The sequence below is a fragment of the Saccopteryx bilineata genome, chromosome 7 (assembly GCF_036850765.1).
Source record: "Saccopteryx bilineata isolate mSacBil1 chromosome 7, mSacBil1_pri_phased_curated, whole genome shotgun sequence".
Lineage (NCBI taxonomy): Eukaryota > Metazoa > Chordata > Mammalia > Chiroptera > Emballonuridae > Saccopteryx > Saccopteryx bilineata.
In genome coordinates this window covers 57,748,029-57,774,742 of record NC_089496.1, presented here as the reverse complement: position 1 = coordinate 57,774,742, position 26,714 = coordinate 57,748,029, and the positions used below count along the sequence as shown (strand labels likewise).

Sequence of the window (26,714 nt, the reverse complement as noted above, 5' to 3'; positions counted from 1 at the left end):
CAGCCTGACCCAACCTGAAGGTTCTCCCAAGCCACGGCTCTTCCACACAAACAGCCTCTCTCGCATCATGCTTGGGATTTTCCTAAAACCTCTCAAACAAGCAGCATCTGGCCTCTGCGTACCCGATACCTCTCACTCAGTGGCCCCAAGGCTGGCACCAGTAGCAACTGGCCTTGGTTCAGCTTGACCTCTCCTGGGCACCTCCAAGCCCAGCACAAGTAGCAGCAGTCTGCACACCACCCTGTAGCTCACGCTGGGTGGCCCCAGGCAGGGCACAATCAGTGACACAACCAAGGTTACCCAGTGAAGCTGTCACTTAGAATCAAAGGACAGAGGGGAGCTCGCTACAACCAAACCAGTGTTACGTGAAATGTTAAAGGGTCTTTTTCTCTTTTCCTCATCTTTTTAAATTTTTTTGAATTATTTTTATTTATTCATTTTAGAGAAGAGAGACAGAGAGACATAGAGAGACAGAGACAGAGAGAGAAGGGGGAAGAGCAGCAGGCATCAACTCCCATATGTGCCTTGACTGGGCAAGCCCAGGGTTTTGAACCAGCGACCTCAGTGTTCCAGGTCGACACTTTATCCACTGCACCACCACAGATCAGGCCTTTTTCTTTTTTTTTTTAAAAGGGTCTTCTTTAAGAAAAAAAATGAGAAAAATATGAACAGTAAAACGGCAATAAATACGTATCTGCCAACAAATGAATCTAAGAAAAAATAAATGAACAAGCAGAACAGAAACATACAGAGAACAGAGGGATGGCGCTGACGGCAGGGTTTGGGAGGGTGTGGAATACAGCACAGGAACACAGCCAACAGAGCCAACAGTGCGTCTTGTAATTACTGCGTGTGGAGTCAGGTGGGCGCAAGACTTATCAGAACGATCACTTAGTAAGTTGTATAACAGCTAATCGCTGGGTTGTACACCGGAAGCTAATACTGTATGTCAATTACGGTTGAGAAATAAATTATTTTTAAAATTTTTCTTTTTAAAAGAGAGAAAGGTCCATTTTCCCTGCAGGTGGAATGTCCCTTCCGAGCTTTAAGGAATGGGGGCTGGTCAGCGGGACCCAAACAGGAAGGCCACAGGAGCAGGTGTCTCCCAGGGCCACAGGGCCCCAAGGGCCCCAGGCTGAAGTGCTACACGGCTGACCCCTGCTGGTCAAGGAGGCCCACAGGAAGAGAGCCAGGCCCTACCTTCCGGAAGCAGCTTCAGGAGCGGCCCCTTCCCCCGCGGGCAGCCCCAACCAAGGCAGCCAGAATATTGTCTTTAAGGCACAAAGCACCAGCCTGGCAGCACCCCAGATCTGGAGGCCAGTCTGCCTGCCCTGGAGCCCAGTGCCTCTGTCCAGGGGGAGGCCTGCTTCTGCTGTGCTTAGCTCAGCACGCCGGGGAAGCCGGCCTCAGGATCGTGCCGACACGGGTCTGCGCTTCTCTCCTCTGTGCTTGAAGGTGCGCAGTGGATTCTGGGCCTTCACCTTCTGTGGGGGCAAGATCTCAGGTCAGCTGGAGGAGCTGGATGTCTAATACCAACTGGAGACAGACTCTGAGAAGTGGGTGCTGCCACCACTGCAGAGCCCTGGACCCCAGAAGCCCAGGACAGGAGCTGCGGTGGTCACTGCAGACGGCACCCTCCCAGCCCTCCCTCCTCCTGCAGCCTGGAGCACAGCACGCAGGACAGGAGGGCGGTGGGACAGAAAAGCTGGTCCTGCTTTGCTCTTGAGGACACATATGAATGGCTGAGGGGGGCTCAGCCATTGACCTGGCAGCCAGGAGTTTGAGGCCACTCTCCTCCAAGGCATGTGCCAACCCTGGTGACAATGAATGAGGTGGGGGATGGGCCTGCAACTGTCCTCAAAGCTGAGGGACATACCTTGCCCTTCTTAGAGGAAAGCTTCTTCCGCTTCTTGTGAGGGCGAACCAGGCCACGAAGAGCTGGAGGAACTGCAGAGACACGAGGCCTCAGCAGCCCGGCCCCAGGCCGAGCCCCCCATCACCCACACACCCCAGGCCCCCCAGTGGGCTCTCTCCCGTTCTGACCCAGCACTGCACATCAGTCACACATTCAAGTGCCCACAATCACACAGCTATTTATCAGCACAGTTTGTTGCAGTAACCATGTAACAGAAAATATATTTTTTTAAAAAGAAAATGCTACTAAAATAGGAAAGAAAATCTACGTGTAGCTTCTCCCACGTGGCCCATTACTACAAAGTCATTTCAAACTGGCAGCGTCTTCACATGGCCTTCCTTCTCCCATCAGACCCATCGCTTCCCTGACCCGCTGCAGGGCGCTCGGCCTCCACCTTCCCCTTCATCTGCCCTTGGAGCAAGGCAGAGCCCCGTCTAGCCTGGCCACATGGTCCGAGGGCCTCTAAGCAGCACCCTGACACCCTAGCCAGTCGGCCACATACTGTTGGCAATGACTGCTCCTACGGACAAAGATGGGGCTCCCTCCTTGCTCCTCTGAGAGCACCCCGCACAGGGACTGTGCGGTGAGCACATTAGCTCGCGTCTGTGCACACGTTCCTGTCAGCCCAGCTGAGATGGACTGCGCCCCCCACACACTCGGGGTGCACCCAGGCCCGACTCACCCAGGTAGTCAGGGACATGGCCCAGGTGAGGCTTCACCACCGCAGGGTGCAAGGGCAAGTCATGCCGCAGCAGCTGCAGGTCCCTGGGGTTGTCTTCAAAGTACGTCTGACAGGAGAAACAGAGCTGCAGAGCGTCTGTCCCGCGAGGCTGCACAGGGCTCTGGGCAGGCAACTGGTGTTTGCAACCGAAAAGGCCGAGGTTTCCCGCCCCCTCTCCTGGTCACAGTCCCCATCCCGGAGGCAGCAGGTGATGGAATCTCGCGTCTCTTGTCCCCCTCGCTCCCTTTTCCGTGGAGCACTTAGCACACAGCAGTCACCCGGCGCCATCCTGGACTGCCCTGCACTGACACACAACACACCTCGTCCCTCCGGCATTCCCAGCTCCGACCAGCGGCCCCTGCCGGGGCACTCAGATGCTCCTACCTCTGGATTCACGTCTCTGACAAGCTTGGGCACAAGCATAACTGTGCAGTCACAGAAGTCACTGAGACAGAACAGCTGGTTCCTGTGTTGTCCCCACTGGCCAAGGCCTCCTGCCTGCCCCTCCCTCACCTTCAGCCTCTCCGAGTGCAGAAGCTCCTCCTTGATCTCCTTCAACCTCGCTTCTCGGATGGCTTGTTTAGTCACCGACCGCATGGCATCCTGGGCGGAAACTGAGGGTCAGGACACTGGGCTGCCAGGACAGCCTGTCACACAGGAACCCCTGCTCTGCCCTGGCCGACTCACCCTGCAGCGGTAGCGGAAGCCCTCGATCTCCTCCATGCGGAACTGGTAGGGAAGCAGCACTGGGGCCCCGTTCTCTGTGGAGAAGCAGCAGTGAGCAGCCCCAGCTGCAGACCCAGGGCCTCCTGTACCCCCCGCCCAGGGTAAGGCGCCTGCCCGCCTATTCCCTGCAACACGATGTGCACACGCAGTAAGGAACCTGGGTGTCACCGACAGGCACAACACTTCTCCAGGATGCTCTGGCCGGGACAGCCCAACATCTCCATATCCTAGGTGCCTCTCACGTCCATCATCCTCAGAACCTGCCCAGCTACCACCCTCCTTCCCCACGGCCACTCTAGACCCTGTGCCCTTAACGTCCTGGTGGTAGTGGGCCCACCAACCCACCCAGCCCACCCAACCCTCCTCCACTGTCCTCTTCTCACAGCCCGAGACACAGCCCAGCTGCCCCACAACAATGCCCTCACTAGGGCCGCCTCCTGAGACACCACCAGCCTCTTCCCATTCTTAAACCCCCTTCCCCACCCTTGTCCCTTCTGCCCCTGGGGCAGAAAGTAAATGTGCTCTGGACTTGAGCCTGCTAATTCCTGAAGAAGGCAGTGCCTGATACCAAGGGCAGGATGAGGATGGAGCGAGGAATGTGGGACAAGAGACAAGCGATGGGCAGTGGCTGGTCACACTAGTGTGCCTGCTCCACCACCATCACTGGGTCCAAGGTGTCCTGGGCGAAACCTGGGCCTGGCTCTTACCTCCACCAAGAAGCTCCTCGATCTTGCCCAGGTGGGACTGCTCTGTGGGCAGCACGAAGGTCAAGACCACACCGGGGTTATTGGCACGTGCTGTCCTGCAAGGAGAGATGACATAGCGCAGGTCTCTCGGCTGAGTCTTGGGGGCTGCCCACAGTCCAGGTGCCGGGCCGGCCACACCCAGCTCTCCTACCTGCCTGCTCGATGGATGTAGGCCTCAGGGTTGGGAGGGAGGTCAAAGTTGAGCACAGCACACACATGGTGGAAGTCAATGCCCCGGGCCACACCGGACTCTGGATCAGAGGCCCTGTAGGAAACACCACAGCAGACTCACCCCTGCTCTCCCAAGCTGGTGTTCTCAAGCTTATTGGAACAGCAGGGTCCCCAAGCAAAGCCTGTATGAAGGTAAAGGACCCTGAGAGAGTAAGAATCTTTCACTTCAGAACTGTTCCGGGGGTGGGGGCAACTCTGCCCAACCTCAGCTCTGGAGCAACAGCAGAATTCCCTGTCCCACAGAGTGAGCTGAGAACCCCATGAGGCAGACAGACAGCTCTGGAGCAACAGCAGAACTCACTGTCCCACAGAGTGATCTGAGAACCCCATGAGGCAGGCAGACGGTGGGCTCCCTTCCCCCCTCAGGCACATCCTCCCCACAAGTCACAGCTGTACCCAGTGCAAGCTGGGCCGTCTCCCCTGACCAGTGTGCCAACAACCCAACCTGGCCTCTGTGATGCCAGGGACCACGGTGTGCCCTTCCCTGCCCTTCTCCAGGGCCAGCAGCTGAACATGGGCCCTGTGGGTGATGCCAGCAGCCAGGCCTGGCTCTCCGCTCTGGCACTCTCAGTTCAGCCTCCCAGGGGAGGGCTCGGAGGACAGACACATGAACTCACCTGTCCCCCTTGGGCCCTTTGCCCCGACGCTTGCCTTTGACTGAGGCCCCAAGGACTTCGGAATCAGTTGCTATGACACAGTCGTAGAAGCCTTGGTTGAACTGTGAGATAATGTGGCACCTGTGGCCCAAGAGGGGAAAGTCAGCCCCAAAAGCTGGAGGCAGCTCACCACCCTAGCACTGCTCTGATCACCATCCTTTTGACTTTCCCTCTTCTTAAACTCTATCCCTACTGTATTTTTTAATTATTTGTATTTAATTATTCATGTTAGAGAGACAGAGTGAGAGAGAAGAGAGAGAGAGAGAGAGAGAGAGAGAGAGAGAGAGAAGGGGGAGGAGCAGAAGGCATCAACTCCCATACGTGCCTTGACCAGTCAAGCCCAGGGTTTCGAACCGGCAACCTCAGCGTTCCAGGTTGACGCTTGATCCCCTGCACCACCACACATCAGGCTCCCTACTGTATCTTTGTGACTCAACCTCCTTGGTTGAAGATGTGAGTACCTCAGAATTGGTGACCATCACCAAATACCAAGTCAAGACCAGAACTTGGCCTCTAATGCTTAAGGAACAAGAACATAAATTGCATTTCCCCTTTACAATCCCCATCCTCAACTATTTCAGCCACAACATCAGCCGCAGCACACCTAGATCGCAGGGGGAGCTCCCCATTGAGCACGCAGGTAGGGATGCTGAATTGTTCCAGGAACAGGCGCAGCCGGTAGCTCCGCTCTAGAGTGTTGACGAAGAGCAGAGATTTCCCCCGAATCAACGACAGCTTGAGCAGGGCATACAGCAACAGGAACTTGTCCTCCTCCGTGTCACAGACCACCTGAAACTGCTGTAGCTGGTCTGGCCCTGGCAGCTGGGACTCTTGCAATTTGAGAGTAACCTGGGAAGGGGGCGGAGACAGGGGGGGAAAGACAGGTCTGTGGTCAGGAAAGAAGACAAGAACAGTACTGCAAGCCACTGGCTCACCAACCACAGTGCAAATGTGTTAGTACAGAGCACCACAGGTCCCCTCTGGCTGGTGTAAGTATTCAAAAGACCCTAGCTATTGTGGGGTACAAAGGCCATAAAACTACATGCAAAGTATTTGGGGAACAGAACAAACAGAAATGCAGGTAGATGACTGTAGTGAGGAGGAACACCCTACAGCAGCAACCTTTCTGAAGAGAAGCGGTCATTAAGTACAGCACTTTGGCCGTGCTGCTACAGGCAAACTTTCTTCCCCTGGGAGGGAGGGGAGTCCATGCTCAGGCCTGTAGGTGACTTTAGGTTTAAACCCTTAGGGGACATCTGGAATTATACAGTGATTTCAGGCTTGGAAGAAAAGAGTGTTGTTGATGACTACTGGCTTCTACTGCTTTAAAACCAGGAAGACTAAACTGGTAACAACTGTCCCCTCCAAAACATCAAAAGGCTCCTTAGAGTGTCACATGTCAACTGCCAATGCCTGTATGGGACACTTACCGGGTTATGCAGTACCAGCTCCTTGAGTGTTTGTACATCCTCATTAAAAGTAGCTGACATCAGAAAAGCCTGATAAATCCGGGGCAAATGACTAAAACAAAACAAAGCCCCATCAGACTCCAGCTCCAGGGTCCTCTTAATTGTGGCAGCTGGACTTCTGGCCACCTACCCCAGGCCCTGGTGTCAATTCACAGCTTCCCACACCCCCTATGTCTCTCCCTTACCAGAGAAGGCTCTTCAGCTCTTCCTCAAAGCCGAAAGAGAAGAGAAGATCGGCCTCATCCATCACCAGCAGTTCCAAGGAGTCCCGCAGCTTCAAGCTGTCCTGCTGCAAGTGGTTTAATATGCGAGATGGGGTCCCTATGACGACGTCCGGTTTATCCATCAGTACAGCTCTGCAGGCAGGCAACACCTCAGTGTTGGGGAGAAGGTACAGCTGGGACCTCCCCCAGGACCAGCCTCCTCTCATGGTGCACTCAAACCCAATCCCACATCTCCCTGCAGCTTTATTCCCCCACAGCCCTGGTGCCCTCACCCACCTCTGAGAGGCTGAGTCTTCAGCGGCTGAGACGTTGGCCACGCGGATGTCTCGGGCACAATAGGCAGCGAGCTGCTGAATCATGGACTGGGCTTGCCGAGCCAGTTCCTTGGTGGGCACAAGGACAAGGCCACGCACAGCCTGCTCCACCGCAGGGCCGGTCTGCAAGAGCACGAATTAAGACTTCAGCCAGTTCATGCCATTGTGGCTACCTGGTGCTTTCTCATTTTTTTTTTTTTTTTTTTTCATTTTTCTGAAGCTGGAAACGGGGAGAGACAGTCAGACAGACTCCCGCATGCGCCCGACCGGGATCCACCCAGCACGCCCACCAGGGGGCGATGCTCTGCCCATCCTGGGCGTCGCCATATTGCGACCAGAGCCACTCTAGCGCCTGAGGCAGAGGCCACAGAGCCATCCCCAGCGCCCGGGCCATCTCTGCTCCAATGGAGCCTTGGCTGCGGGAAGGGAAGAGAGAGACAGAGAGGAAAGCGCGGCGGAGGGGTGGAGAAGCAAATGGGCGCTTCTCCTGTGTGCCCTGGCCGGGAATCGAACCCGGGTCCTCCGCACGCTAGGCCGACGCTCTACCGCTGAGCCAACCGGCCAGGGCTTACCTGGTGCTTTCTCTAACTCTTCCAGGCAATGTGACCCAACTGATGGGACTTACACATAACTCAGGGCTTACTTCTCCCCACCTCAGAATGTGGAACAGAAGGCTCTGTCCTAGGTGCTGGCCCTCACAAAGAGGAACTTACTTTATGGTTGTCAAATTACTTAAAATGGACTAATCAGGCAGCTGGAGTTTCACAATAAGGAAGAGGATGTGCCCAGTCTTTGTAGAAGAAAGGAAAACGATTTAATCAAGATTACAGAGTGGCAGAGCAAGGCCTGGACCAGAACCCAGGTCACCTGAATTCCAGGCCAAAACGCTTGCCACGACACCACTAGGCTTTCTAGGGCCTTCCTTCACAGGTAAGAGGCCAAAAGAGAGCCTGGACCTTGGGAAAGACTGGTGACGACGACACGGCTTTCCAAGAAAGCACCAGGCGCACTCTTCATCTCCCTTCCCGCCTTAGAGCCTCTCCCGCGACCCACCGCCTTCCTGTGGAGCAGCAGCTGCAGCATCGGAATGGCATAGGCGGCTGTCTTCCCCGAGCCAGTGCGGGCCCGAGCCAGGAGGTCTTTCCCCTCCAGGGCCAGCGGAATGGCCTTTTCCTGGATCAGCGTGGGCCGCGACCAGCCCAGGTCGGTGACTGCCTAGGAAAAGAGGAACTCTGCCGTTGCTCCCGCCAGGCTGGCGCGTACCCGCGCCCCTCCACTCCCGCCACACCTGCCCGGATCCTCAGCCCGCCGGTACCTGTAAGAGCCGGGAGTCAAGGCCCATGTGTTCGAATCCCAACACCTCGGCGTCCGCCATGTTGGAGCTCTGTAGTGACAACGCGCACGCGCGGCAGGAAAAGCGACGCGTGGGGTCAAGGCAACAACCAATCGACGTCGGAGAAGCCATCACTCCCGGAAGTGCTGGAGCCTAGGCTTCCGGTGTTCCGGCGGATCTCTGCGGCTGCGGCAGCGCGCGGGGACCGGGGTTTCGGGCAGAGGTAGTGAGCGGTCGGGGGTCGCCTGGGAGCCCCACGGGACTTCTCCGGCCCCCTGACGCTGTCTCCTAACGCTTGCTTGGGGTTACCTGCGGCGGAAGCGTGTGTGATCACTCCCGCCTCCGCCATCCCACCGGGGCTGACAGCTTCCAAGCACACAGTTGCTGGCTATGGTTTTACCTTCGTTAGAGCGTCTTGGACCGGCCTCGCCTTAGTCATTAGGCCCCACTGGCCGTGACTCCCGAAGAACAGGAGTGCCTTCCGTGGTAACTTGACGGGAGCGCCTTCGCCTGCCCTGCTGCCCCGGGGTTGCTGCCCGGGTCTGTGTAAACGTGGACGCTCCACCTGCTGCGCTCAGGAAGACTTTTGGGCAGAAGTGTTCCAGCGCCCGACTGCCCGTGGCCGTCTAGGAACATGAGCGGGGACGACACCTTTCTGAGGAGAACGCAAGCGACCGTGGGTGTAGTAGCATCAGGTGGTAGAGGCCACCGAAAGGGTGGCTGAAGTTCAGGGCCCCGAACCGTCCGAGGCAGGTCGCAGAAATTGGACTGTGCCAGGACAAGGGTTGGAAGAATGAGACAAAGAAAAGTAGATCTGTCTGAGGTTCCCAAACCTGGCTGCACATCAGTTACCTGCAGAGCCTGGTCAAAAATGAGGCATCTTGGTTCTTGCCTGTATTAGTTTGGTATTGCTGTTGTAACATTTGCCATAAAGTTAGTGGCTAAAACAGCAGAAACTTATAGTGGTATAGGTGACAAGTATGACAAAGCCTCACATAGTTGAAATTAAGCTGTTGGCAGGGTTGCATTCCCTTCGAAGACTCAGGGACAATTCCTGTCTTGCCTTTTCCAGCTTGGCTGATGGTGCCCTTCATCCATCTTCAAAGCCAGCAGCAGTAGGAGTAGTCCTCATAAAGCACCACTGTGACCTTCCTCTGCCTCCATCCTCTACTTTTAAGGAAACTTGTGATGTCGCTGGATACAGCCAGATACCAAGATAATCTCCATTTTAAAATCATGTTAGCACCCTTAATTCTCCTTTGCTATGTTAGGTGACATATTCACAGGTTCCAGGTGTTAAGACACGGACATCATTTGGAGGGCTATCATTCTGCCTACCACACAACCCCAACACAAACTTGCTTAATCAGACTGCACCGGGGTGTTGCTCAGGAATGTGATGAGTTTCCCAGATGGCCCCTTGCATCAGCTGACATAGGCCCAGCATGAGTGCCAGATGCGAGGGTGAGAACAGAGAGCAGTTCATGGACCACAGGTCAAATGAGGCTGGGACCAAAAGATGGACAGAGATGGGGCCTGCCAGTCCCAGTGAGAGCTAGGTCTAGGCCAGGATGATAGACTGGCATGAGTAGAATGGCTCCCCCAACCCTTTTATTTTTCCTTTGGTGGGGGGAGACAAGGGAGAGTGATGAAAAGCATCAGCTCGTAATTGCTTCATGTTAGTTGTTTATTTCTTCTCATATGTGCCTTGATGGGGGGGGGGGCTCCAGCCAAGCCAGCAACTCTTTGGCTCAAGCCAGTGACCATGGAACCATGTCAATACCATGCTCAAGCTGGTGAGCCTGCACTCAAACCAGCGACCTAAGCATCCCAGGTCAACGCTATTGTCAGGCTTTTGTGTGTGTGGTAAGGAGGTAGCAGGCTGTTTGGTTAAGGTATTATATGATCCAGGAAAGAATTTCAGAAAGGAAATCAGGGTAGTATGGAGTGGTGGGAGGATCACCACAATTCTGTGGACATAGCCCAACTGTTTTAAAAAAAAACATTTAGGTTGTAGTATATCTGTGAATACCACACAGAAGTTTGGAAACCTTCCACCTATCCCATCAGGGTACTGTAATGCACTCCCACACTTGTCCTCACTCCACTCCCCTTCCTACTAAAAACTGATAGGAGAAACCCAGGACACACTGACATAACAACATAATTAAGATAGTCTTGTCTACCACTGGCAGACTGTTGAAACCAGCCTCAGCTCCTAATTGTACTTTCCTGTCCTCCCACGGCTCAGACTCTAGTCTCTGCTTTACTGGATGGATTCCTAGTAACAGCCACAGAGCACACACAACATGTCTCATTCTCCTCCAAAGCCTCTGGCCACTGGCCCACACAACCAGCCAGTTTTACTGTTTAATGTAACATGAAGAAAATGGAAAACTACTTTAAATATCCAAAGAATTCTGGATGTCAATTATAGCATTTCCTCTCACTCAGCTGTTAACACAGCCATTAAGAATTAGAAATATGAGCAATACATAGAATCTCAAAAATGTTACATGATAATACCTATAAAGGTAAACTACATATTTTCACACGTTAAAATAGGTATATATATGGAGTAGTATTGTACATTTGAAGAAAAACATGAAAGGAAGAATTTAGTTTTGTCAGATAAATAATCATGAAATAAAATGTCAAGAATGGGCAACAATGGCATTGTTTCCTAAAGCAGCCGGCATGAAGAAAGTGTAGTGAGATCTGCTTAAACTTATGATCACAGGACTTAACCCCCCTCACACCATCCCTTGCTGATGGGTTCACTTGGTTGAGCTCTGTGAATGGCTGAGCAACCACTTGTCCACCCACATTGGAGACTGCAGTCAGACAAGCCTTAGCACCAGGACCCCACACGCTGCAGTACACTCCAGGTCAGCTGCAGAGTAGTCCAGGCCAGCAGCCTTGCTTCCATTCCCTGTGTGCTCCCCCTCCACCCAGAATTTCACTCAAACATAGCTAGTACAACACATTTTATTTCACTGGAAAAATCTGTATAAAGAACCAAACCTGGTTCCATGATAACATTTACCATTGTTTAAATAAAGGTCAAGAGAAGGAGGGTAAGAGTGCCCTGCCTTGTGTGAGCTGTCATGACCTCACTCTTACTGAGACCCTGTCTGATGGGAATCTCAGGAGTCCCAGAGGAGTCTCTGCTTGGCCCTCTGATAAGGCCTTGATAGCAGCTGGGGCATCTACTTTCTGGCCCACAGGCAGCTGAAGTCAAAGAGTGTCATAGTAATTATCAAAAATGCATGGATAAACAATGCAGACAGGGCTGCAATGGTATTTTCAGCATCACACACAGGCAGTAACATTTCAAGTAGGAAAGAAAATATATAATTTATCAAAAAATAGTTCTAATATATAGAAAAACATTTCAATCCTCTAGGGCCTCTGCCCCTTTACATTCACAAAGCCACTGAGTGAACCCAGGACTGATGGGAGCAGGGAGGTGGGGCCTCCAGGGTGGGGCATTTCCATTGCCTACTGCATGAGTGGATGAAGATGAGGTTACAGGAGAGACTTGTCATTTGCTCGTTTTGTGACAGGATGGAGGGGAATCACTGGAGGTGGAAGAAACAAGACTTAGTCCTGGGTAGTTCTGACTGTGCACAAACCCCAAGACACCTTTGAAAGCTTGGACCAGTGTCCTGTGTCCTTGAGAACCAGTGTTAACAAGTGGCTGATTGGGATGTTTTGTTGCCAGGGAACCAATGTGGTTTATATTCTTTTTCATTTTTTCCCCTCACAAGCCAGGTGGATAAGGTATGGGGAAAGTACCAAATAAGTGAGGTGAGAGGGGAGGGTCGTATGGCGAGGACACTACACCAGCTTCTTGGCCTCAAAGAAGCTCTTGAGGTGACGCATCTGCCAGATGCCAGTGAGGATAAGGATGACGGTCTGAGCGATGGACCACCACAGGACCCTCTGGTTGGTGCTCTCACTGGTCAGACGAAAGCGCTCTTCACGATACTATACAGGATAATAAACTCAAGGTTAAATGTGCAGGGAAAACCAGTCCTGGTTGCTGTGAGAGCCTCCCTCCCAGGGAACTTATCAACTGTGGGACCAAATGCCTACTCTACTTCCTGACTCCCACCAGCAGTGCCCGGGAAAATGGAAGTGTGGCCTCTCCACAAGCATCTCTGCTAGGACGGAAATCCCAAGGTGAACAGGCAATGCCTAGATTTTAAAGTTAATGTAAGGGGTGTTTTTTTTTCTTTTCTTTTTTTGTATTTTTCTGAAGCTGGAAATGGGGAGAGACAGTCAGACTCCTGCATGCGCCCGACTGGGATCCACCCGGCACGCCCACCAGGGGGCGATGCTCTGCCCCTCCGGGGCATCGCTCTGCCCCGACCAAAGCCACTCTAGCGCCTGCGGCAGAGGCCAAGGAGCCATCCCCAGCGCCCGGGCCATCTTTGCTCCAATGGAGCCTTGGCTGCGGGAGGGGAAGAGAGAGACAGAAAGGAGGGGGTGCGGGTGGAGAAGCAAATGGGCGCTTCTCCTATGTGTCCTGGACGGGAATCGAACCCGGGTCCCCCGCACGCCAGGCCAATGCTCTACCGCTGAGCCAACCGGCCAGGGCCTGTAAGGGTTTTTTTTAAAGCGCACTAGAGTAGCGGTTTTCAACCAGTATACTACAAAAAAACTTTAAAACATCCAATCCCTATTTAGTCAGTGACACTGTCTTCATTTTCCTTAGATTGTCAAATAAAAAAAAAAAGACAATAGCCAATACAACAACCATCCAGTCTGAATGAATTCAAATTATACCTATTTTTTTTCTTGTCAGATCAGCAAATAATATACTTTTGGCATGACACAGAACTTTAGTAATTAGTTTACATGTGCCAAGAGATGAAAAAGGTCGTGAATCAGTGCTCTAGACTGATACCCTCCATCCTGCTCTCTAGAAAGCCCCAAGCAGACCTGTGGTGGCGCAGTAGATAAAGCATCGACCTGGAATGCTGAGGTCGCCGGTTCAATACCCTGCACTTGCCTGGTCAAGGCACATATGGGAGTTGAAGCTTCCTGCTCCTCCCCCTTTCTCTCTCTCTCTCTCTCTCCTCTCAAAATGAATAAATTAAAATAAATAAATAAATAAATAAATGAAAGCCCCAAGCAGGAACTCCAGGGGGTGTGGTGACACAAAGTTCAACTGCCAGGTCCCAGCACAGCAACCTGCCCTTACCCTCTGGTAGTCCTGCTCCTTCTGGATCTGTTCCACCTGATCGAGCAGCTGGCGGGCTCGCAGCTGCAGCTCTGTCAGTTTGTCCTTGGCCGCAATCTCAGGGTAGTTGTTGGCATGCTCCCCAACCTGGATGTCTAGGTGCACGCGCTACAAGGACACGAGGTTGGAGCCCCAAAGCCATAGGGTCAGAAACACTGAGGTTAACTGTCTGAGCGGGGGAGCCTCCGATGGCCTGCTCCAGACTACGGAACCCACTCTTGTCCCTGGCTGTGGGACAGAGGGACAACATGTGTTTCCCCAGTTCTGACTATGCCAAGGAGTGTCACAAACGATGATGATGATAAATTGTAACTTTGGAACCAAGTGAGAGATTCCGAGCTGTAGCCAAAAGAACATTCTCTTACCAGTCTGCCACCGGCAAAGAGCACCATCTTGGTGGAGTTGGAGTGCAAGCAGATCTGATGGTCACCAGGGGTGTGGGAAGTGAAGGTGAAGCGTCCCTCCGAGCCGTACTGCCTGGACAGCACCACCTGCAACAGAGCAGTCGGTGAAAGCCCCACTGCACTGACCTCTCCAGGAGTAGTTGATATTCTCCGAGCTCTATACAACCCAGAGGGCTCTGGGAAGGATGGCCCGACGCAGTCTGCAGGGACCCAGTGCCACAGCCTGTGGGCAGCCATCCATGGCCCTACCTTGCCTTCAGGGTCCTTCACCTCCACGTGCATGCCCAGGCCGGGGGTGGAGGGCAAGAAGACCTCCTTCTGCTTATCCCACATCTGGGTGCGGTAGTTTCCTGCGGAGAGACAGAGCCGTCACAACGCGCCTCGTCCTCGGGGCTGCCACACTCCATGGGGCGTCGCAGCCACGTCTAGGGAATACAGGGGCCCTGTCCACCCCCACTCTGCCTGACCGATGACCATGGTCTCGTCGGGGATTTCCTCGATGAAGCAGCGTTTCTCAGTCTCGCCGATGTGGAAGTAGAGCCCTCGGACGCCCACCGCGCACAGCGCGAGCAACAGCAAAGCGGGGCACCCCATCCCGGGTCGCCGCGGGGACTCGCCACCTGCCTTCGCGCACCCTCCGTCCAGCGCGCATGCGCATGCGCATGCCTGCGCCCCGCTCCCAGGCGACGCAGCTCAGCCAGGCAAGAGCGCGCGTGCGTGGAGACGCCCGCCCTGCGTCCGCTCCGCCCCGTTTCCCAGGACCCGCAGCACGGGCAGACGGAGACTGCGCATGCTCTGGACACCCGTTGTTGGAGGAGCGACCTTACGGTAGCTTGGTGACGTCGCCTAGTACTGACACCTGCCGACGCGCGCCTGCTCCTGCTTCGCGGTAGACGCAACAGGACCGCGCGGGGAGTACGAAGAAGCTGAAACGCCTCTCTTCCACCCCACCCCGCCGCTTCGTCCGGTCTGCCCACGCGGTGGGCTTGGGTCCGTTATCCCATGAGGGCTGGGACTGAACCTGGACAAGGGACTGGAAGCAGGAAATGCGGTCCTAGATGGGCGTGGGAGGGACAGGTAGGCCTTGTTAGACCTCTTAAAGGACTTTGGCAAATGACCGACCCCTTAAGGGATTTTAATTGAGGGATGACTTGCTCTGATTTCGAGTGTAAAATTAAAATCTTGCGTCCTGTTTTGGCAAAAGATGATCATTGTAAAACATAAGGATCACCAATATGTACAATATACTTTTGTAAGTAATGTTTAACCTGAATTAGGTCCTTTTATCCTGCTTTGCAGTTTACAGACAGTTAAGAAGTTAGAGGATATCATGAAAAAACAATAAGGCAAATCCAGAATATAGGACGACTGGGTTCAACCTTTCAAAAAGTAAAGTGAAGAAAAGCGGTGGGGGGTGGGGGGGAAGAAATGTACTAATTTAAAGGAGACTGAAGATGCATAATCCCAGCCTGGGCCTGTGGTGGTGCAGATAAAAATGTCAGCCTGGAACACTGAGGTCACTGGTTCAAAACCCTAGGCTTCCCTGGTCAAGGCACATATGGGAGTTGATGCTTTCTGCCCCTTCTCTCTTTCTCTCCTCTCTAAAATGAATAAATAAAAATTTTTAAATGCATAATCCCAAATAAGACGTGATCTTGACTGGACCTGTGGTAGGAAGTCTGCAGAGGCTGGTACCAACAATACCGCCTTCCCTGGATCCAAGTGATCTTCCCATTGAGGGGTGGAATCTGTTTCCCTCCACCAGAATCTGGCCTGGCCCTGTATTGCTTAGGAGCCTGGGCCTTAAAACATTTCACTCTTTTGGAACCCAAGTGATTACCCACCCTAATAAGCTGCCAGTCATAGGACTGAAGCCCTTTGGGCCCTCCCATTAGAGAGCTGCCCCAGCCAATACCTGGCACAAGGATCCCCACCAGAACCACTCTGCAACTATGCAAATGGAAAAAAATGATACTGCTAAGTGAAAAAAGCAAGAGCAGAGAGTACATGGAAAGGTATCTCTGGGCCCTGGGAGGTGGCTCAATGAGCATAATCCCAGCACACAGAGGTCACAGGTTCAGTCCCCAGTCAGGGCACACTACAAAAACTCAGTGAGTACTTAACTAAATGGAACCAAGTGGAACGAGTCAATGCTTCTTTCTCTCCCTTCCCCTATTTCAAATCAATGGACCCCCCCCCCCAAGCTATCTTTGGTGTTTTTATTTGATGGAAAACACTGGAAGACTAAGACTATAAGAGGTTACTTACAGGTAACCTGAATATTCAATATATACCAGTATGATTGTACTCATTAAAATACATAGAAATGTATAGGAATACTTCTGTTTCATAGTGCCCACAAAAATTAGGGGATAGTTCAAAATAAATATTAAACTTTAAGAAAAAGAAGGAAGCATTTTTTTTTTTATTTAACAAGAACATCAGAAAAGCAAACAAGTCAAAGAAAGTTGTTCAATTATGCAAATGAGATGCAAAACCAACTTTTATTTCATTGGTGAAAATGTACTATGCAAAAGGCTGAAAGTACTATCTGCACATTTCCCTGATCTATTTTTATGAGCAGTGTAGTTGGTAAATTGCCACTCTCCAAGTCCTGAATTCTCTCCACCTTTGCTCTCACTAATACCGGGTTGCTTCATGACCAACAAATAAACAGTTACTCCTGGCAGAAAAGGGGTCTGGTAGGCCAGCAGATAATAAGGTGAGAGGTAGCAGAAATACAAGGGAGACATTGCAAAACATAACCATGTGAATGTCACCTACTTAAAACAAAAATTAAAGCAGTGTTACTGCATTCTCTGTCACAGTACCGTTTTATGAATTTGAAACTGACTGCTGTCTTACTGGTTGACCCTAAATGCCTGCTCTATCACAACATAGATCCTGCCTGTCTATTGTTGTATTCACCTCTGTATCCCCAGCATATAGAACCATGCTACTATAAACATTCATTCAATGAAGGAAGAATGTATTCTTTGATGAAAAAGCGTATATATCAGAACAAAAGCTATGAAATGCAGTGAAGGCAGTGCTCAGAGAATTTGTAGTCGTAAATGTCTACATTAAAAAAGATACAGCGCAGTGGATAGAGCGTCGGACTGGGATGCAGAGGACCCAGGTTCGAGACTGCGAGGTTGCCAGCTTGAGTGTGGGCTCATCTGGCTTGAGAGAGGAAAAAAAAACAGCTTGGACCCAAGGTCACTGGCTCGAGCAAGGGGTCACTCAGTCTGCTGAAGGCCCACGGTCAAGGCACATATGAGAAAGCAATCAATGAACAACTAAGGCGTTGCAACGAAAAACTGATGATTGATGCTTCTCATCTCTCCGTTCTTGTCTGTCTGTCCCTATCTCTCTCTCTCTGACTCTCTCTGTGTCCCTGTTAAAAAAAAAAGATATCAATCAGTACCTAATTTTACATTTTGAGGAACTAAAAAAATAAAGAATTTAAAAAGCAAACTAAACCCAAAACTAGAAAAAAACATGTAAAAATTAGTGATAAATAAAATTTTAAAAGCCAGTGAAAGTAAAAGTTGGCTCTCTGAAAAGATCAACAAAATTGACAAACCTTTAGCTAGACAAAGAAAAAAGGAAAAATTACTAAAATTAGAAATCAAAGTAGAGACATTACTAGTGATCTTACAAAAATAAAAGGATACTATGAACTGCACACCAACAAATAAGACAACTTAAATGAAAGGGACAAATTACTAGAAAAACATAAATTACCTACACATAAGAACTAAAATTTGGTTCTTATGTTTGTGGTGGCACAGTGATAGAGTGTCAACCTGGAATGCTGCAGTTCAAAACCCTGGGCTTGCTGGGTAAAGGCACATACAACAAGCAATCAATGAACAACTAAAGTGAAGCAACCAAGAGATGATACTTCTTGTTCCCCCTCTCTGTAAAATCAATAAAAATCTTTTTTTAATTAAAAAATTAAGACAAAACAGCAACAAAAAACAACAAAAGAACCAAAACCTGTATGGGATTGGATGGCTTCCCTGGTGAATCCTACCAAACAAAGGAGATTTAACACCAATCCTACTTATACAGATGCAAAACTCAACAAACTACTACTAGTAAACCAAATCCAACAGCATATTTAGACGTTATGCATCATGACCAAGTGAGATTGTTTTTTTACGATTTTTATTGATTTTAGAAAAGAGAAAGAAAGAGAGACAGGTGGGGGTAAGGAGCAGGATGCATTAATTCATAGTAGTTGCCTCTGGTATGTGCCTTGAAGGGCAAGCCCAGGGCTTTGAACCAGCAGCCTCAGCATTCCTGGTCAACACTCTATCTACTGTGCCACTACAGGTCAGGCCGAAATGGGATTTGTCCCAGGAACGTAAGAATAGTTCAACATAAGAAAATCAGCCCTGGCCGGGTGGTTCAGTTAGATAGAGCATCATCCTGATACACCCAAGTTGTGGGTTCAATCCCTGGTCAGTGCACATACAAGAATTAACCAATGAATGCATAAATAAATGGAACAACAAATCAATCCAACCGAGCTACTTGGTCGTGCATTGCTGGTGGAATGCAATATGGTGATTAGCACTTCCTCAAAAGGTTAGACATAGAATTACCACATGACCCACCAAGTATACTCAGGAATTACAATTACTCAACAGATACTTATAAGCCAATGGTCATTGTAGCATTATTTACAATAGCCAAAAGGTGGCAACAACCTAAATGTCCATCAACTGATGAATAGACAAGGTGCAGCATGTCCATACAGTGGAATGTATCCAGCCATTTCTGACACATTAGAACATGGTTGGACACTGAAACATGCAAGTAAAATAAGTGACATATAAAGGACAAATACTGTATGAATTCACTTATGTGAGGTGCCAGGAATTGTCCATTTATAGACAGAAAGAAGAGGGAGAGGGAGAAAAGAGGGGAACAGGAAGTTATTGCTTAGTGGTTACAGTTTCTATTTGGAGTTGTGAAAAAGTTGGGAATAGTAGTAATGGTTGTACACTGTGGATGTCATTAATACTACTAAATTGTACACTTTAATGACAAAAATTTTCATATTTTACCACAAAAAAAAAGGAAGAAAAACAATATTCCTAAGTTGTTCCTTGGTTCCTTCACCTTCTCCCAGTTTCCAGATCCTTATCCCACACAGACATCAGCCCAACTTTGTTCTTACAAGCGTTTATACAGTACTCCTCACTTAAAGAACAAAACAAAAACATCTCTAACTTTGCCTTTTCCTTTTAGAAATTTAGAAACTGCGCTAAGTCTATGTCACAGCCACAAGTGGGTGGGTGACTTAGTCCCCAGGCTGAGTTCCCGCCCATATCGTTATTTGTGACCTCCGTGCAACGATCACAGATCACTGCCCTTGTCACCCCAGTATCCTCTCTCTGCTAACCTACAGGGTACAATCCTTGTCTTGAAGTTATTGGGAAAATACACAGAACAGTTCGGGCCATTTTGGAATGGCGTTTCTCTAATGTCAGTCATTTGGATGCCACCTTCCGATACTAATATCTAGTTAATATAGTCTTCAAATGGAACAATTTATTACAAAGAAAACTACCATCGGTGCAAAAAAGAAAAAGCAGTATCACTTGTCATAAATACCAAAAACTCACAAATGAGGAAGACAAAGTAGTGAAAGTTCTAGCTTCGTATTATGGCCACCGAAAGTCCCGAGCCTAAGGTCTGATGTCTCCTTGTCAAAAAGGTAAAGAACAAAAAAGGGGAGCTGCAAACACGTTAGCACGAAATGAGGCTTTCGCCTTCCTGCAAGGGACTAATCTCACTATGTGACTGACCACCTCCTCTGTATTTCAAAACTGATACAGTATTATTTCCCATTTCGAAACAGGGCTGCATTTTACAATCAGAGAGTACAGTCTTAGTAACAGCGTTTTTTCTCTCTCAGCAGTAAGTAAAACGTCTTAAAGCCGATGCCCACTTGCATGGGGTGGGATGGCACGATGCACCGCCCGAAGGCCCCAGCGTCCCACAGCAACACGGATGTCCATTTCGGAAACCCTCGTGTCCACGACGGCTCCACGCACGCCGGGACGCGCCGGGGCCTGCTTCCCACTCCACCGCCGCTGACCAAGGTTCTTTCCCGTCCGATCTTCTCAGCTCTCACTCACAGGCCTCCGACCCCCAACTGCTGGTACCGCGCAGACACCTTTCCAGACCCAGCTCATAAGCCGGTGCCACGAACCCAAGGTCACCCACCGGCGCAGACTCCTCACCGGCACGCTGCTCCAAGGACGCGCCGCGGACGACTGCGGCGCTGCTTTGTGACGTCATTATCCCGCCCGCGGGCGGGGGACTTCTTCGGGGGCGGAGCTACGTGCTGACGTAACGCGCCGGGGCGGGCCCCAGAGTTTGGTGCCCCGGAGTGGGGTGTCGGCGCCTCATTCGGGTGGAGCTGAGCTGGAGATAGGTAAGCGTACCCAGCTGCCTCATCTGACCCGATGTGGAGGCTCCATGCCCGTCGGGCAGAGCACGGGAGTCGCGGTAGAGGGCGAGGCTGCCGCGCCCTTGTTGTCGCCGGCGCCGCGGTGACAGGGAGTGAAGCTGGACCAAGCGGGGCTGACGGGGGAGGGTGGGCGGGACGGGAGTCTGACGGACAGTTGTGGAAGCCAATGGCGCGGTGGGCGCCTCCTGGCGGGCGGAGATTGGCGGGTGCGGACGCGCGCAGAGGTCGCGCGGGGCGCGGAGCGGCATGCCATTGGCTGTGGCGGGCGCGGGGCGGGCCGAGCGGCGGATGTGAGGGTACGGGCACAGTAGCCCGGGTGACCCCCAAGGTCGGGGAGGCGTCACGTGGGACCGCCCAGCCGCGTCCTCTGTGCGCCCGGAGGAACTGACGGACGGCGCGCCCTTGAAGCGGCTGTAGTCTGCTGGCTGCGGGTCCGGGGTTCCGCATCCCAGGGCACGGTTCGGGGGCGGCTCCTCTCTTAGTCGTCCCTGAGCTCCTGGGCGACGCCCTTGCGGAGCGGGTTATTCTGCAGCACCCCACTTGCTCGGTGCCCCGCCGCACTCAGTACTTACCGTAGTCAGTACCCCTCTGTGCCCGTCCTCCTTGGGTGACGCCCTCGGGGAGCAGATCCCATGCAGCAGCCCACGGCCTTAGCACTCCACGGTGTCCGTCCTTCTCCCCTCGAGCTGCTGGGGTGACGACCTTGAGCAGATCTGCCCCGCAGCGACCCCGGCCTTCTTCAGATTGGATAGTCCGTGCTGCGGAGAGAGAAAGACGCCACTCACGGACCGTCTTCCTTTCACAAGTCTACTTGACATAAGTGTCGGTTGTGTACCGACCCTTAGGACCTCCCGTCTGATCCTCGCCCAGAATTGGGCAGAGTTTGGTCCTGCACTCCAATGATGGGCGCTCATTCCAGGACACGGCTCGGCGCAGCTTTCGGATGAGTGTCCTGGGGTGAATGAAGCGTTCACAGATTTTTGAGCAGACCTTCCCCAGGTGAAAATATGCAGTATTATTCTAGCTTTGCAGATTAGCTGAGTACTAACTTTTGGAAAGTTGGAGAAAGATGAGAGTATCCTGATTAGCTTTTTGAAACCACTGTCCACATTTTACTTTTTTCCCCCTTAACAGCTTTGTTGAGATACAATTTACATAAGGTACAATTCACTTATTTAAAGTAAACAAATAGTTTGTAGTGTATTCACAGTTGCACAACTGTTATCACAATTCAGTTGTTTTCAAAGACTTTAATTTGAGGAGTATGAGTTTCCGTTGATTTCATTGATATACAAATGCTCAGTTTATTATATGTATATGTTACATATTATATGTATCACATATAAGAGTTGCTTTTAACCAGTTTCCTCACATATTCCATTTAAAAAAATACTTCATTATCTACCTTTTGAATTTTTAGATAGTTTTCATAGGTAGTTTTTATTTTGGAATAATTGTATAGTTATTGAGATATTTATTTTGGAAATTGCAGTTTTATGTGCATACAAATATATCATGCAGTTATAACAAATAGTACAGAAACGTCCCAGTATCCCTTTAGCCAAGTTTCCTCTAACAGTAACATTTTGCAAAAACTACAGTACAGCCTGACCTGCGGTGGCGCAGTGAATAGAGCGTCAATCTGGAAATGCTGAGGTCGCTGGTTTGAAACCCTGGGCTTGCCTGGTCAAGGCACATATGGGAGTTGATGCTTCCAGCTCCTCCCCCTTCTCTGTCTCTCTCTCTCCTCTCTAAAATGAATAAATTAAAAAAAAATTAAAAAAAAAACCAAAAAACCTACAGTACAGTGTCACAACCAGATACTGACCCTGATAACAAGATCAGGACAGGTCCATTCCCACAGGATCCCACCTGTTGCCTTTTTAATAGCCACCTCATCTTATCTCCTGCCCCCAACTCCTGACAACCACTTAATCTGCCCTCTTGTTCTATAATTTTGGCATGTTAAGAATTGTAGCCCTGGCCAGATAGCTTGGTTGGTTAGCACATAGTCCTGCAGCACAGAGGTTGCTGGTTTGATGTTCTTCTCTCTCCTCCCCTTCTATCTCTCCTCTCTTCCTTTTTCTCGAAAATCAATTTTTAAAATGTGTAAAGAGAATAATACAGTATGTAGCCTTTTTGGGATTGGCTTTTTCCGCACAGTATAATACTCTTCAGGGTCATGTATCAGTGGTTTGTTCCTTTTGATACCCTGAGGCTATACATATACTACAGTTGGTTTTACTGTTCACCCACCAAAAGACATCTGACATGTTTTCATTGTTTGGCTATTATGAGTAAGGCTGCTGCAAACATCATACAGGTGTTTATGTGAACATCAGTTTTTATTCCCTAGGATAAATGTCCAGGAATGCAATTAATAGGTGGTATGGTAGTTTTATATTTATTTTTTAAAACAATAGCCAAAGTGTTTTCCAGAGTGGCTGTATCATTTTTACATTTCACTGACAGTGTATTTGTGATCCAGTTTCTCTACATCCTAGCCAGCATCTAGTAATGTTATTTTTTAATTTTAGCCATGCTTATACATGTGTAGTGATGTCTCGTTCTGGTTTTAATTTTCATTTTCGTGATGGCTAGTGATGTTGAGCATTTTTCATGTGTTTATTTGCCATCTATGTTCATATTTTTTGCCCATTTAATAATTGAATTGTTTGCTTTTTATTTTTTTAATGTTGTGTTTTGAGAATTCTTTATACAGTCTTCAATGGTTTTCAGCTGGTAATCCACCAGAAATTTTGTGCCAGTCTGCAGAGTTAACCACCCTGATGCTGTGTGAAGATTATTTGCAGACCAATACTGATCCACAGACCATCAGTTGAAAACCACTGATCTGGATACCAGCCCTTTCTTGGATATGTGATTTGCTGATATTTCCTCCTGGTCTGTAGCTAATCTCTTCATTTTCTTAATAAGATCTTTTGCAGAGCAAAAATTTTAATTTGCTGAAGTCAGTTTATCGATTTTGTCTACTTTGTGCTTTTGATGTCAAATCTAAGAACTCTGCCTGACTCTAGTTACTGAAAATTTTCTCTTTTATACTTTTCTAAGTTTCACAACTTTTTATTTTTGTTTGTTTGTTTGTTTTTTGTGGGTTTTTTTGTATTTTTCTGAAGCTGGAAATGAGGAGAGACAGTCAGACAGACTCTCGCATGCGCCCGACCGGGATCCACTCGGCAAGCCCACCAGGGGCGATGCTCTGCCCCTCCGGGGCGTCGCTCTGCCACGACCAGAGCCACTCTAGCGCCTGGGGCAGAGGCCAAGGAGCCATCCCCAGCGCCCGGGCCATCTTTGCTCCAATGGAGCCTTGGCTGCGGGAGAGGAAGAGAGAGACAGAGAGGAAGGAGGGGGTGGGGTGGGGGTGGAGAAGCAAATGGGCACTTCTCCTATGTGCCCTGGCCGGGATCGAACCCCGGTCCCCCGCACACCAGGCCGACGCTCTACCGCTGAGCCAACCAGCCAGGGCCCACAGCTTTTTATTTTTAACTTTCACAGCTCTGTGTTGTTCAGATTTATGATCCACTTTGAGTTAATTTCTGTGTAAGATGTAAAATCTAGATTGAGTGGTTTCTTTTATTTTCTTCTTGTGTGTGGATATCCAACCAACACCATTTATTAAAAAGACTTCTTCCTACATTGAATTGCTTTTGCACTTTTGTCAAAATTCAGTTGGTTGTGCTTGTGTGGGTCTGTTTTCTAGTTCTCTGTTCTGTACCATTGATCTTTTTGTCAATCTCATCAAGAGTACCACACTTGATTACTGCAGCTATATAATAAATCTCCAGATCAGGTAGATTGATTTATCACACTTTATTCTTTTTTAAAATTATTTTAGTTAATCTCATTTCTTTGACTTCTCATATGAATTTTAGGGTAGTCTTGCTTATGTGTACAAAGAACTCTTCCTGGGATTTTGATAGGAACTGTACTACGGTATACCTGTATGTCGGCTTGGATGTAATCGGCATCTCTCTTCAGCCTTCCTCTCCATGAACACAGTGCGTCTCCATTTATTTAGGTTTTTTCTTTGATCAGTTTTTTGTAATTAGTGTACAAGTCTTGCACATGTTTTGTTAGACTTATACTAGGTATTTCCTTTTTCAAAATGTTGGATTTCATGTGTTCATTGATAGTATGTGGAAAAACAATTGATTTCTGTGTGTTCATATTGTATCCTGTGATCTTACTGAATTCACTTATTCTGTGAGTGTTTTTGTAGATTCTTTCTCTGTCGTTTAATTGGTATATTTAAATCATTTACATTTAATGTAGTTATTGATGTGTTAGGACTTGATGTATCTACCATTTTATTCTTTATTTTCTGTTTTGTTTTTTATTTCTCTGATTTCTTTTCCCTGACTTCTTGTAGGTTACTTGAGTTTTGTTTTGAAATTCTATTATTGATACGTAGTGTTTTTGAATATATCTTTTTGTATAGCTCCTTAGTGGTTGTCTAGTCAGTGATTTTCAACCATTTTTGAGCCACAGCACATTTTTTTTTTTAAAGAGAATTTTTTTTAAATATTTTTTAAATTTATTTTATTATTATTTTATTTATTCATTTATAGAAAGGAGAGAGAGGGAGAGGAGAGAGAGACAGAGAGAGAGAAGTGGGGAGGAGCTGGAAGCATCAACTCCCATATGTGCCTTGACCAGGCAAGCCCAGGGTTTCGAACCGGCGACCTCAGCATTTCCAGGTCGACGCTTTATCCACTGCGCCACCACAGGTCAGGCCACAGCACATTTTTTACATTTACAAAATCCTGGGGCACACCACCTACCAAAATGACACAAGATGACACTAACACAGTACATATTATACATATAGTTAATAATATAGTTTCTAAATGTATTTATACTCACACCTGACCATGTCTCACGGCACACTGTGCCGTGGCACACTGGTTGAAAAACACTGACTAAGTATTACATTATATATACAGAACTTATCATAGTCCACTGGAGTCATGATTTTATCAGTTTGGGTGAAATATAGAAACTACTTCCTCCATTTACATCCCTTTACCCTCCCCCTTTGAAAATTGTTTTAACTGTTTTTCTCTACATTTAAAACCATGTCAGACATATTGTAATTTTTGCTTCAACTATTACACATAATTTAAAAGACTCAAGAGGAGAAGGAAATTATATTTACTCAATATTTGTTCTTTCTTCCTTCATAGTATTGCAAAATTCCTTCTTTCATTTCCTTTCTGTTTAGACAACTTTCTTTAGCCATTCATCAAAGCACTGCTAGCAACAGATCCTCTCAGTTTTCTTCACTTGAGAATGTTTTGTTTGATTCCTCCTTCATTTCTAAAGGATATTTGTGCTGGATGTAGGATTCTGGGTTGACAGTTATTCTCCTTCAGCACTTGAAGAATGTTGTGCCACTTTCTCTTGGCCTCCGTAGTTTCTGATAAATATGCTGTTCGTGTTTGTCTGTAGTTTTTGTTTATAAATTTTTTATTAATTTTAACTTATTGTGTTAACATGGATTCAAGTGTCCCACTCAATATAACTCCCTTACCCTCACCCCCTTTTTGTCTATAATTTTCAGGAGTTAGCTTATCTTGTGTCTTGGAGTGGATATCTTGGGGTTTATTCTGTTTGGGGTTTACCTAGCTTCCTTTTTTTTTTTTTTTTTGTATTTTTCTGAAGCTAGAAACCGGGAGAGACAGTCAGACAGACTCCCGCATGCGCCCGACTGGGATCCACCCGGCACGCCCACCAAGGGGCGACGCTCTGCCTACCAGGGGACGATGCTCTGCCCCTCCAGAGCATCGCTCTGCCACGACCAGAGCCACTCTAGCGCCTGGGGCAGAGGCCACAGAGCCATCCCCAGCGCCCAGGCCATCTTTGCTCCAGTGGAGCCTCGGCTGTGGGAGGGGAAGAGAGAGAGAGAGAGGAAGGAGAGGGGGAGGGGTGGAGAAGCAAATAGGCGCTTCTCCTGTGTGCCCTGGCTGGGAATCGAACCCGGGACTTCCACACGCCAGGCGGACGCTCTACCACTGAGCCAACTGGCCAGGGCCAACCTAGCTTCTTAGATCTGTAGTTTTATGCCTTTTGCCAAATTTAGAAAGTTTTCAGCCATTATTTCTTTAAATACTTCTACAGCACCTTCCTCTTCCTCTTCTCCTGGGATTCACGTCATCGTTATGTCTTTTGTTATAGTTCCACATGTCCTTGAGGCCCTGTTCATTTTTTTTTTTTCAG

The 26,714-nt window shown here is 49.2% G+C and overlaps 3 protein-coding genes across 4 annotated transcripts in view; 1 reads left to right on the top strand and 2 right to left on the bottom strand.

The window, feature by feature from the left end:
- Positions 1-383: 383 nt before the first annotated feature.
- Positions 384-8,391, bottom strand: DDX56 (DEAD-box helicase 56). The gene is made up of 14 exons (XM_066239778.1): positions 8,318-8,391; positions 8,056-8,217; positions 6,965-7,125; positions 6,650-6,820; positions 6,426-6,516; positions 5,600-5,844; positions 4,957-5,076; positions 4,260-4,373; positions 4,070-4,164; positions 3,324-3,397; positions 3,150-3,239; positions 2,598-2,703; positions 1,877-1,947; positions 384-1,484 (listed from the first exon to the last, which is right to left on the bottom strand). The coding sequence occupies exons 1-14, from the start codon at positions 8,375-8,377 to the stop codon at positions 1,407-1,409; spliced, it is 1,638 nt and encodes a 545-aa protein (XP_066095875.1). The 5' UTR covers positions 8,378-8,391; the 3' UTR covers positions 384-1,406.
- Positions 8,392-11,307: 2,916 nt separating this feature from the next.
- Positions 11,308-14,655, bottom strand: TMED4 (transmembrane p24 trafficking protein 4). Its single transcript, XM_066238224.1, has 5 exons — positions 14,455-14,655; positions 14,237-14,337; positions 13,949-14,074; positions 13,545-13,691; positions 11,308-12,325 (listed from the first exon to the last, which is right to left on the bottom strand). The coding sequence occupies exons 1-5, from the start codon at positions 14,579-14,581 to the stop codon at positions 12,176-12,178; spliced, it is 651 nt and encodes a 216-aa protein (XP_066094321.1). The 5' UTR covers positions 14,582-14,655; the 3' UTR covers positions 11,308-12,175.
- Positions 14,656-18,820: 4,165 nt separating this feature from the next.
- OGDH (oxoglutarate dehydrogenase) overlaps positions 18,821-26,714 on the top strand; it is a 47,490-nt gene continuing 39,596 nt past the window's right edge. Inside the window, exon 1 of one of the 2 annotated variants that reach the window (XM_066238222.1) lies at positions 18,821-20,441. The gene's annotated coding sequence lies outside the window, so the exon portion shown is untranslated. The remainder of the gene's footprint in view (positions 20,442-26,714) is intronic. The other variant, XM_066238221.1, reaches the window with a different exon arrangement.

Excerpts from the sequence above, each read along its gene's own strand:
- DDX56 (XM_066239778.1), bottom strand. The coding sequence starts at position 8,377 with ATGGCGGACGCCGAGGTGTTGGGATTCGAACACATGGGCCTTGACTCC. Across the intron at positions 5,845-6,425 it reads AGCTGGTACTGCATAACCCG|GTTACTCTCAAATTGCAAGA; the intron begins GTAAGTGTCCCA and ends CCCCCTTCCCAG. Across the intron at positions 1,485-1,876 it reads TTTCCTCTAAGAAGGGCAAG|AAGGTGAAGGCCCAGAATCC; the intron begins GTATGTCCCTCA and ends TTGCCCCCACAG.
- TMED4 (XM_066238224.1), bottom strand. The coding sequence starts at position 14,581 with ATGGGGTGCCCCGCTTTGCTGTTGCTCGCGCTGTGCGCGGTGGGCGTC. Across the intron at positions 14,338-14,454 it reads CGACGAGACCATGGTCATCG|GAAACTACCGCACCCAGATG; the intron begins GTCAGGCAGAGT and ends GTCTCTCCGCAG. Across the intron at positions 14,075-14,236 it reads TGAAGGACCCTGAAGGCAAG|GTGGTGCTGTCCAGGCAGTA; the intron begins GTAGGGCCATGG and ends GCTCTGTTGCAG.